Below are 12,440 nucleotides of genomic sequence, written 5' to 3' on the forward strand. Positions count from 1 at the left end.
CTCCACATACAGTCTTAGTTTTTCATGTCATCCCCACTGTCTCCCAATGAAAACAAATTAACTCATGTTTGTTTCTGGTATAAACCAATCACACTAAAAATTGTTTCATCTGAAAATTTTGAAACATACTACAAAAGGCTATCTGGAAATGCAGAAGTAATGGTTTTCAAAATAAATACTATCATCAAACTCAGCCACAATGCTCCTCCTTCCCTGCTGCCATGGGAATTGCACTGAGTGAGGGATATGCCAGTTTGCAGCTAACCTTCCCATCACAAGGGCCCTTACCTATAGCGTGCTGAGAGGCTGAGATCCAGGAAAAATCTGGTTTAGAGAAGAAAAATAAAATTTCATCTCAACCTGGGATTTGTTATAGGAGGCTAGAGAGGAATAGAAGGATCCAACCAAATAAGACTTTTTGTACATCCGAGAAGGAAGACAATGAGTCCATAACAGGTGTGGGATTGCCATCCCCCTTGTGATATCCAACAATACAATTACAGTCAGCTGTTCAACTGCTTCAGATTTGTTGGCATCTTGTTGCCTAGCCAAGAAAAAAGCTGACATTACTTCTGAAAATGTTTGCTTTCTTATACAAATAATATAAAAGATAAGCAGTTTCAGAGAGTAACATAAATCAAGAAGTCCTCTTGGTACCATCAGGGTTAAAACCTGTAACTTTAATATATAATATTTCAAGTATTATCAAGCAGAGATAATCAGACTTCGGTTTAATTGCTCCCTTTGTGAAAATACTTTATTAAATTAATTAACCAAGTTACCTTCTAAGAGCACAATCCATTACTAATTCTAAAATTATTGATCTTTTCATTTGAAAGCCATTGTTCAGCATCAAACTGCATTTTGCAATTAGCATATACTAGCAGACTTAATAAATCTCAAGGACTCCTCTAAGAACCTTAGAGACTGCAGAATGAAAATATTCCTAAGTATGCTCAGAAATCACCATCGTGCACAGTCATCTTGATCCTAGGCAGGGAAGGCAGTAAAAACTTAAGTACCTATTGGCAGCATAAATCCCGAGTGAGCTCACTACGAAAAAAATTCTCTTTTCTCTTGTCCAGCCAACACTGACCCACACACTAATCCAGCTGCATCACCCAGGGTCTCCATTTTGCCCTCCAAGCTGTACCTCACAGGAACATATATAAAAAACCACAGCATTCACCACATCACACTGACTTTGTATTCCTTTCTCACACTCTGCTTTGGAAACCACTAATCACAAAGTCTTCAAGTTCTGTGCAAACAAAAAGTGAGCATTATGTATTGTCAGGGAAGCTGTTGTATAAGAGAAAAGCACCCACAGACTACACTGAGTGGAAAAGCCTATTAAAATGGCACTACTAGCATTCCTGACAATTTACATAATCACCGACAAAAAAGGAAACCTGATTCTAAAGTAATTCAGGAAAAGTAAAACTTAAGTTTGCATCATATAATTTAGCAAGTGGATAGTTTAAATCATTCTTATATTTCAAAAGTTGAAAATTCCTGAAAAATAGTGACTGGAGCAGGAATACAAGGCAAAGCTTATTTACAACCATGCTCCACATACACAAATTTCCATTATCAAAAGGAAGTTTCATTGACGCTAAATAATAATTATTGCAAGGCCCACAGAGTTTCTGTCCTTCTCCTTGCTCTTCTAAACTACTGCACTTGCCCTCACTTCTTTCATGCTTCCTCCATTTCTCCACATGTGCCCTTTCCATAAACAATGACAGACTGACATTCAGGTGGAATTGAGACCTTTCACTTAATTTCTTCCTACCTTAATTTTGTCAGTGTGTAAGTTTGCATGGTGACTGTAGGACCCCAAGTGGCATTGGCCTTAACTTCTACAAGATGCACAGACTTCTTTCTCCTTAGAGTGAATGCTTCCTTTCTACAAAAATCTCACCGCAAAATACAAATATTTTCTCTTGAGAGCAAATGTCATCAAGTTTTCTCAGGATACACATTGAATCACCTAGTGCAAAACTGCAAATATGACATCAAGAAGTGAAGCTATAAAAAAGGCATGCATCAAAACAACATACCTGTTGTTCAAAGATAACAGATAACAAAGAAGAAAATTCCTAATGTCCCAGCTTGACAGGACCTCTCACTTTGATCTTGCTATGAATTGGTATAGGAGATCCTCAATCCAGCAGTAGCAATGGGCATGTACCCTCCATCAGGGTCTGAGCAGCAAAAAACCTCAGGACTGAGGTCATCTACCTACAGGTCACTCGTTCTGACCTGCTCCTCTGAATGTAAAACCTGCACTGCTGAGGGCTCAGTTGACCTGCACCTGCCAAAAAGAGCAAAGCTAGAGACTGCAGTATCAAAAGGCCACACCACCATGAAAGAGAGCCCAACTCAGGGGGGAGAAAACTTCATTTTCCATAATTCCTTATTTCTCATTACTCTCCATGAAGCAAGTTAATTTTTTTTCTCGCTGATATCATGTTGAATTTGGGTGAGATATGTATCTTTACTTCAGATGGATTTATACATCTGCATATTTCATTACCGGAAGGGGGAAAGCAGTAAGTATTTCAGCAATTGAGAACAACATAACAGCCAAACCCCCCTGCCTTTTCTAAGCATGATGACCATTCTTTTAAATACCTACAAGCACAGAGATAAGAGTTGTTTACAGTATCTATAAACAGCTTGTTATAACACATAACTTTGGATGAACATTGCTGGTTTTGTCTTTTTCTCCAAACAGAGGACAGTAAGGGACGTGACCTGCACACAGAACTGCTGATTTATGCTGTGCTGACTAGAAGGAACTACACTGTCAGCAAGACAATTTCTCATGATTACAGTGTTTACTAGTCTCACTGAGACCAGAAGTCCATGTTCTGAATGTAAGAAGAAAAGTTATGAACAGTTCAGATACAAGACATAGCACATGTATAGCATGTACGAGCTAAACGTCTCCTTTATGCAAAAGGCAGATGACACACACTCTAATTAAAGATTGGTCAAGGAGTATAATCACCAGAGGCCAAACATGAGAGATTATAATCTTGATTACAGGTTGGTCAGATAGATCAAAGTAATAAATTGGCTCAGTGTTCCTAGAAACAACTTTGTGAACTTTTGATGAGAAGATTACTATGTCCTGAATTCCTTCTCCATCACTTGAGACTCTTTCTTGCCTTTAATAAGCCCACACAATTTAGACACTTGCTTCTTATTCTTCTGCTTTGACCAGTGCTGGAACACCAGTGAAGTGGAATGAAATGTTACACAGTGAAGATTAACCTTGATCCATCAAACTAAAAGGTAGCTTGAACCTTTCCTGGCCTATGCCTGTACGTACTCTCCAGGGCTGCAACCTGCACCCTCATCATAATATTGTGACTCGGTCCAGCTGGAGAAACTCCCCCCCCCCCTCCATGGGCTGGCCTAGGCTCTTTACTTCCTTGCCCCCCTCTTCACAAGCATCGTTTCAGCCTGTTTTTCCTTGCCAGTGTTCCTCACTGAACTCCTCCACTGAGTCTGAGCCACAGCTCCTTGCCCCTACTCTTCTCCTTTCAGCCCACTCAGCTGCCCCCTTCTCAGCCTCCCCAGGTGTTAGCACAGAAGTGATCACCACACACCCTGAGCCATCTCTTCCAGGATCCCATCCACATAGATATCCTTCAGAGCTTACCTGAACTGACCTAGATCATCTCTTTCTTACCTCAGTCCTGCTCCACAGCACTTTCCCTCACATCTCCAAGCACCGTCACATCCTTCTCAGTGTGCTAACACATCCCTCTGACCCCTCTTCCAAGAGCAGAGAGCTGAGCTATTCTTCAGCCTCAGAAGGGAACCCCTTAGCCCCCACCACCCTGACACCTTGCTCCACACCCTCCTCTCCCACCTGTGATCCTCAAACAATCCTCCTCCTCAGGCTGCCCATACACACCTCAGGCCTTTCCATGTGAGGCCATACCTCAGTGCCTTTGACAATCCAACTCAAATGCCTTAGGACCACTATTCTCCTCCAAACAAAGTGCCCTTCCCTTCCACTTTCCCCAACAAGCTTCAGTAAAGCCCCAGGGTTCCCCAGTTCACTGTAACATCACAAGTGACTCCATTCATTTTCCTGCACCCCTTGCTGTGAGAATCATGCCCCTGTTCTCCTGCCTTCACAGCCATGGCTCATATCCAGCATCCTGCACCCCCAACAGCTGGTTCCACAGCTGTTCTCCATCCCAACAACTGACCTGCCTTCACTGCTGTGCCTGTCAGAAAGTGGGGGGAAGAATGAGGGGAGGAGGGAATAAGGGAACAGGAACCATCTTCCCAGAAACTGATCTCTGAACCTCAGGTGAAGAATGACCTCTGATCACCCTAGATTTTGAGAACACCTAGCTGAACTTTTTGCTCATGGCCTCCTGAAGTGAGCCTGAATAAACATTTGCATCAGATAATAGGAAGTATTGTACTGTCTTAATATCAAGGAGAGAAACAGCAAGCAAAAAGGGGATTGAAAACCCGTTACCGTCTTGTTTTATTGGGATGCTATGAACTACCTGTCTTTTTATCATTACAGACAGCAGTTACATAAGGATGCTCAGAGAATGAGTACTTAATGTAAAAAGAAAAATAGTTACCAATATTTATTTAAAATAAATACAGTGCAATAGTTCCCCCTACTGACAGCACAAAATCAAACTACCAATCAATATTTCCCGGGTAGTCCTCAAATTACTAATTCAGTGTCCTGATGTGGTACCCACACAAGCTTACCAGTACACAGTTAAAAAATGTGAAAATCAGTTGTCTTAGAAAATAATGAAGATTTGCCTAATGGTAGAGAACAGAATTTGCTTGATCCATAAGGTTATTTATCAAATATGCAAAATAACAGCATGCAGTCCTATGGAAAGATTATAAAATGTGAGTGCGTGCATTCTAAATGAAATGCCAGTATATTCATCAGCAAAACCTAAGTAAAGTTCAGCTTTACTGTATAGCCTCCTATGCTTGCTGAAATCTGAAGGACAGATATCAGGTCTGAGCAGAGACTTGTCAAACTCTGGCTGTATTTGGGGACTGACCTCTTTGGACAAAGGGCAAGTCTGACATTCAGTCTGGTCCACAATTCCCAACAAAAAGCAGTGAAAATATTGTTATTCTGCTCTAGTGTCAATTCTTTTGAGCCAGTGGCAGCTGAGTTAAATCAGAGCCAAAAATAGCCACTTAGAGAAGTCAAAATGCAATTTGGGACTAGATATGCTTCTGCTCATGAACAGCAACCAAATCATTCCTCCAGCCTTATACACCAAGCTTTCACTTCTGGGTTGTAAAGCTAATGTGATTTTGCACTCTGGTCATTTAGTAAAAAAATAAGAGGCTGAAGAAAATCTTCTACTACATTATATCCTCATCTCACTCGAAAAAAACCCCAAAACATAAAAGAATAACAGAACTAAAGAGAGTCTACTGAAATAGGGATTGGACCATACAAATCTATAAATCAGGATTTTTTCAGACTTCAGTTATGATCCTGTCTCTCTGTACACAAATGCACCTGAAAATTTGCTAAATGCTATTAAAGACAATGCCAAATCTCATTTCAAACACATGTACAGTGAATATGTCTTTTACCTAGCCAAGATTCAGACACGGGTCAGCTGCTGACACCTGTATATGATCTTCTAGAAATTGCCTTTGTATCAAAGTTTGTCACCTCACATTGAATTCTCCCTCTGCTCTGCCTAGAAAATATAATTATGCATCAGTAGTAACACACACCTTCCTCTTAACAGCATCTCCAGTACCTGGCTTTTTCCCTTGAACAAAGATGCACGTTCCTCTCAGTGCAGAGACAGTGTAATACTGCTTGGTTGGCTCCCTGGCAGGTTCTGAGAGCATTTCTCTTACTCCAGGTTTGCACAGAATGGCACAGAAATGCTTTGCTCACAGCTGGGGTTTCTGGTAAAGACAAAATATGACAAATAAAACAATAGTCAAAAGGATTTGCTTTAGGGCAGATTTCAGCTGCTTCACCTCACACCAGAGCCATGATCCTACTGCTCAAAGTCTGCACTGAGGTAAGATGGGTGTGAAATGGTCATAATTTAGCATTTTCCATCACACTGGTTTTAGCAATTAGAAAGGTCTATTTATTTCTCAGCCTCCTGAAGACAAACAATTCCCTCCCTGCTCGGACCTTTCCCCAGGTGACTGTCACGACTCGGGTTCCCGCACGTCTCCCAGCACCTGAAGCAGGGCCGTGCCGGGTTCGGCTCTCCGCCCTGGGTTCGCAGAGCCCGGCAGAGCCCTGCAGAGCCCTGCAAAGGTTGGGCCCCTCGGGGCTGACTCACAGGAAGGCTGTGTAGGGCCGGGGGCGGGCACAGCACTTAAAGAGGGCGGCGGCGGGACCGGAGGAGCCGCCGGCAGCAGCAGCAGCAGCGCTCGGCCGGACCCGCGGAAAAGGCAGGTGGGGCGCCGGGAAGGAGTGGATCGGTGGATGGGTGGATGGGTGGATGGGTGGATGGGTGGAGCGTAGCGCCGGGCGGGACAGGGGTGCACGGAGCGTTGGGGACAGGTGGGAGCGCCGGAGAGTGGCTCCAGGGCAAACCCGGCGGCGGCCGGGCGAGCACCTGGGCACACGGAAAGCGGGATATGCCTGGTCTGCGCTGTCCAGGGAGCAGCTGGACGCACCTTCATACCCGCCGTCACGCGGCGCCCGCTCCTGCCGGGAATCATATAATGGTTTGGGTTGGGAGCGGACCTTAAAGGTCATCTCGTTCCGCCCGGCTGCCACGGGCAGGGACACCTCCCACTAGACCAGGTTGCCCAGAGCCCCATCCAAGCTGGCCTTTAACACCTCCAGTGATGGGCCAGCCACAACTTCTCTGGGCAACCTGTTCCAGCGCCTCGCCACCCTCACAGTAAAGAAGTTTTTCCTAATATCTAAACTAAACCTACTCTCTTTCAGTTTGAACCCACTCCCCCTTGCCCTGTCACTACATGCTCTTGTAAATAGCATTGCCCCATCTTTCCTGTAAGTTCTCTTCAGTTCCCTTCAAGGGCCATCCACAATGAGCTAAAACTGCTTCTCAGCTTTCCCTGTGACTTCTTTTGCACAAAAGGAATATGTATTGTACTGAACATGTCACAAAAATCCCAGTGAGCAACCATACCTGTGTGCTTTGCACGCATTTATGCACATGAGCATCCCTGCACCTTACCTGGAAGACCTAAGGGGGCTGCAGGCTGAACAAAATCCTGCCTTTTTTGTTGTTGTTTCTCTTTAGATAAAAAAAATTAAATTTCCTTACTGTCACTGATAATGTCAGAACGGCCAATGCGACACAGATATCAGACGTAGTCCAGGTGTAAGGTGAACAGGAAGCTGGTTATTGCTCTCAGGTGTTTCTTTTATACTCTGTACACTATCGTGCCACAACACAATTGGTCAAAAGTCTCAAGCATAAAATACTGTAGACACTGCACACACTCTTACTGGTGACACTGAAGACACTGTCCATGCTGTGACATGCTATTGGTGACACTATACACATTTTGATTGGTGACCTTTGGTCTGGGCTGCATTACGTTTGTTCCGTCTGGCATTACAGTAAATATTTCCTAAAAGTTGTTAAAATTCCTCGTCACTAATTGCCAGGCTGCTGACAGGTTCTCTGTCAACCCCAACACCTTACTAATATTTTTAGGATGTCATAATCACCAGAATTTGCAATAAATCACTAGAAATTGCAATAAAAAGTCCCACTGAAAGTGAACAGCCTTACTAATCTGATTTTTTTTTATTTATTTTTTTTTTTTACTGAGTATAAGTTAGAAAAGAGTTACAGTTGGACTCAATGATCTTGGAGGTCTTTTCCAACCTTAACAATTCTGTGACACTATTCTATAAGGTATTAATGCATCATGATCTGGTTCACTGTAAGTACTTCCAGAAACAAGACCTGGGATTCTTTGTAACTATCAATATAGGAACACAGTGAAACACTCCTGTGGCTTACTCCTGCTCAGCAATTTAAAGAAACAAAGTAAATATTCAGGCAATATTTTTTCCTCTCAGAATGGAAGAAATAAAAGAGAAGGGATGTATCCCTGGGCACATTTCCACTGACATTATATAGTGTCCTTCATACTACACACTGAATCATCCCATCAGCCTTTGTTAAGGAGAAACTAAAACCTGTCACTTTTACTTTTGCATGAGTAAGTACTCAGGACTCCGTTACAAACCTTGAGATATTTCATCCTTTTTTTAAACTCTGACGTAAGAGAAAGCAAAAAGAAAGACCACAGCATTAGAAATATGATGTTTTCTGTATTTCAAACTGTTGGCATTCTGAAACCACGATTCAGAACTGGAAATAGAAAAGCTGCTTATAAAAAGGTCAGCTTTCTACAAAAATGTCCATTTTGATGAAATCTCATCTTTTTTTTTTTTCAGGAAATGTTTCTGTCAAAAATGTTCAAACAGATCTGTAATTTGTTGACCTACTGCAATGCAATCATTAGCCCCTGATTGGATTTTGTGTCTTTTGCTAACATGAACAAACGTTCTGATGAAAGGGAAGATCGCCTCTGGTGTGGGAATAGGGTCATCAAGGACTGAGATCCCAGGGCACAGGCCTTAGGGCATTCCTCTTTCCTGCTCATCCAGGGTGGCCTGTTCTCAACACTACCACTGACTTTTTGTCCACATGCAGGATTACAGCCTGGCAAAGACTGCCCTGAGGCCGTGGTGTATCAGTCTGTCCTGCACTGAAAGCATCACAATGAAAATGGTGTTTTCACCAGTGGGATTAATGATGATGGGGTGTGACCCTAGAGAGCAGGTGTCAGAAAGGTAATGTTCTCATGAGTGGAGAGAGTACTCAGGCTGAGGTGTCCTCATGGAGAGTCTGCTCACCCAAAATAATCTCTTCAGACCATGAAGAGGAGCAGATATTTATTCAGCTCACCTAAAATCTGGAACAACCAAGCTTCTATTTCCAGGATCTCAGCAAGTAGGAAAAACTTACTTGGAATAGTTTTTTTCACTAAGAATTTCAGAGCCTGTCATCAGGAGGTGCTACTTTTGCATGACTTACAGTTTTCATATGACTTTATGCTTAGTTGCTTTTTTCTTTCTGTAACATCAAATATAATTCTACGGCAATTTAAAATGGAGAAGATGTACTAGATAAACAATTTAGGTTGTAAAGCAATACTCTCCAAACAGAAGATGTGGGGCTTTAGGAACAGCACAGTAGCACACAACCATAATGGCTTTAGTTTAAACTTGAGTGGTATGAATTCACCAAGAAGAGAACAAATTCATTGTTTTCTACTACTCTTCAATAAGAATAGTTTTGACTGGATTTGAAGAGTACAGTTCTAAACTACTTCTCTTGATGAGAGATGCTGTGTAAATCTCACAACTTCATAAGCATCAGAAAGTACCCCAAAACATTTACATTAAGGAAGGCAACTGACAGAGGTGCCTATTCAAGTGTAAAAATCAGAACTTTCTTTTAATGGTCTTGCCCACTTTTCTCCCTCTTCCCCTTAACGGACTAAATTTACTCAAGTACCACCACCTGTTTTGAAAGACAGGATAGACAGAAATGTTGAAGTACATAAAAACTTCAATGAAAATAAGTGATTTATGCACTTTGGATTAGCAATTCATGTTCGCTTTTCAATGGCAAACATGTTTCACCTTTTCTTTTGCAGTATGTCCCAATGGAGTCAAGTTCAACAACTGGAAATAAAATTTTTGGAGCAGGTGGACCAGTTCTATGATGATAACTTCCCCATGGAAATCCGGCACCTGCTAGCACAGTGGATAGAAAGCCAAGACTGGTAGGATTACATTTATTCTCTTTCATATTATTTCAGTTACGAACAATTCTTTTGTTTTCTGGCAGGTTTTACAGTGCTCGTTTATGAACTGTACAGACATCTGCACTCCAAGAATAGTATTCCACTAGCTATGGATTTAGCTGTTTAAACTTAAGGAATATCTGGAGGCAAGGTTTCACATTTGAACTTACTCCTAAACAAAATCCAATAAAAAGGGTCTAGCTGTAATGACATTACAGGTTTTTCATTAAAAAAATAATGCAAGTTACTTTCAATGGAAGTGTTATACAATTACCTGTTGCAGCATAGAATTATTCATTTGTCCAAAACCGCACTTAAAGCTGGATAATTCTGGGGAACAAGCCAGCTATTTCCAGGAACTCTTCTCTAGAAAGTGAATTTATGCACAAATTTGGATTGAATTTACTTGATAGTTATCGTAAGAAAATTCCAAACTAAACGCCAAAAAACCATTATATTAGCTATATCTCAATTTTTCAAGCTAAACCCACAGGACTATTGCACAGAAACCAACCAACCAACCAAAAATTTGCACAGGAATATAATCTTTCCTGTTTACTGTACAGTATTTACGGGGCTGTAGGAATGCGGGAAGCAGTAAAACCTCCTTTTTGCTAGACTTAGACTTAGCAGGCATATCTCAAACAGGCATCTGCCATCTGTTGGGCAAGGAAAGAGACTATCCCAAGGACAAGGACACCTTGCTGTCCAAACTCTACGTTCCTCTCTCTTTTGCTCCCTGATGTTATTGCCCTTCACATCCAAGCTGTACCATGAAGAGCAGAACCAGTAAAGCCTGGTTTTACCTGTGTTTGTGTCCTTTGTCCCCTACATACCCTTCATCAGTAGCTTCAGAGTCTTCCTGTATCCCCAAATAGTTTGGCCAGGAGAAGGCTCATCTGGTGCCTGGTGTGAAGAGATATATCTGCTGACTGGCCATCTGGCTGTTGCCTCCTGGAGCAAGTTATTACTGCCGTTTCCCTCAGTGGAGGCATTAATTTGGATTCCTCTCCTCTACCAACCTGCCAGATTTCCATGAAATTTGTAAGAACATACTATCTTTTGGACTTCAAGCCTGTTGTCAGCTTTGTCTGAAACTAGACAGCAAATTCAGTAATTATATCTCTGAGTGAGAGGGACAGTTTGCATAAGCCCCATTTCCTCTGACAAGTGAGGTAGAAGTATTTAAATATTCACTGAAGCAGAGACTAGAAAACCCTGGTTGTCTCCTCTGGCTGACTCCTCACCCTGTTTTTATAGGTGCATATCTATGTGAGTATAAAACACCCCAAAATCTTAAAAATCAATTATTGGCAAACCTCTAACGATATTCAGGTCATTATATATTTAAAGCCTTTTTTTGCTACCTAGATTTCTGAACAGATTATAATTTTCTGTACTGATAGACTGACACATTACCCGACATTTTAAACATGTGTGGTTCTCATTCACTGATTTTTTTTTTTTTTTTAGGGAGACTGCAGCCAACAATGAAGCAATGGCAATGATCCTTTTACAGAATTTGATAATACAAGTGGATGAACAGCTGGACCGGGTTTCACAGGAGAAGAATCTGCTCTTGATACACAATCTGAAAAGAATCAGGAAGCTGCTGCAGGTGGGTCATTACTTCAGATGACAGATTGCATTGTACACTGTAACTGGTCTCTAGAGGCTGTGCCCAGCCTCTGCTGAATGTACTTTGTTCCTGTGCACAGCTCAGAGCTGTCCTGATTGCTATAGACTCCAAGCAGCTATGGGAAGGCCAAGCTTTCAAAAAGATAATTCAAAATAATAATTCCACACTTGGTTTGTTTGTAGAACAATAATTCATATTTTAATGCATGCACCTTGGATACAAGTGCTGTGACTTCTTAGGTCTGTGTGTATCTGTGTTTCACTGAGCTCTTACAAATAAAACTGTATAGTGCTTATGGATGCTCATGTTTATTACAAATGTAACACCTTTCAGCCACATACAGATATTTAACTATGGAATAAAAATACATATTTGGGGCTTAAGGCAGCACCTGAAAAAGGAATCCCTGTAAATCATTAGCATGTTTGCTGTTTTATGCTTAGCTGGGATTATTGTTGTGAATGGCTTAAAGGATTTTCTGTTATACTTCTGCAAAATGATATTTATTTTGATTAGCTGAATGTTTCTCTAATAATTGTTTATCTAAGGCAAGGATTCTCAGAGTTCCACTTCATTAGTCACCTACTTTCTGACATCTATCTGTCTTCTGCATATCCTTTATGTGCATATGCAACTGCGTTTAATGAAAGTTTGGGGTTTTTTCTCCTCTTTGATGGTGTTTTCCATCAGTACTTAAATGATAATTTCACTGCTTGCAAAACATTTTTTTTATGAGATAGATATATATATATATACACACACACTGGTCTGGAAAATCTTACCCTGACTTTGCCAATTATTTTTTTCTCTTTGTGGCTGTGTCTTTCTGCTCTTTATCCCTAATTGTGGCCTCTTAAAAACATGACAATATTTCCATCACTACCACTTTTTCATCCTGTGTTATGCAAGTGGCCTCCTGTAACTTAAAAATAAAGTC

At 41.4% G+C, this 12,440-nt stretch overlaps 1 protein-coding gene across 1 annotated transcript in view; it reads left to right on the forward strand.

Annotated features, from left to right (window-relative positions):
- The first annotated feature begins 5,862 nt into the window (after positions 1 to 5,862).
- Positions 5,863 to 12,440, forward strand: part of STAT4 (signal transducer and activator of transcription 4) — a 43,772-nt gene continuing 37,194 nt past the window's right edge. Inside the window, exons 1-4 of the mRNA XM_027737544.2 lie at positions 5,863 to 6,065; positions 6,195 to 6,450; positions 9,715 to 9,843; positions 11,338 to 11,482. Of these exons, the coding sequence (XP_027593345.1) occupies positions 9,716 to 9,843; positions 11,338 to 11,482 (273 nt within the window). The 5' untranslated portion in view covers positions 5,863 to 6,065; positions 6,195 to 6,450; position 9,715. The remainder of the gene's footprint in view (positions 6,066 to 6,194; positions 6,451 to 9,714; positions 9,844 to 11,337; positions 11,483 to 12,440) is intronic.

This window comes from Pipra filicauda, unplaced genomic scaffold (genome assembly GCF_003945595.2).
Source record: "Pipra filicauda isolate LSUMZ 115617 unplaced genomic scaffold, ASM394559v2 scaffold149_size4050908_pilon, whole genome shotgun sequence".
Lineage (NCBI taxonomy): Eukaryota > Metazoa > Chordata > Aves > Passeriformes > Pipridae > Pipra > Pipra filicauda.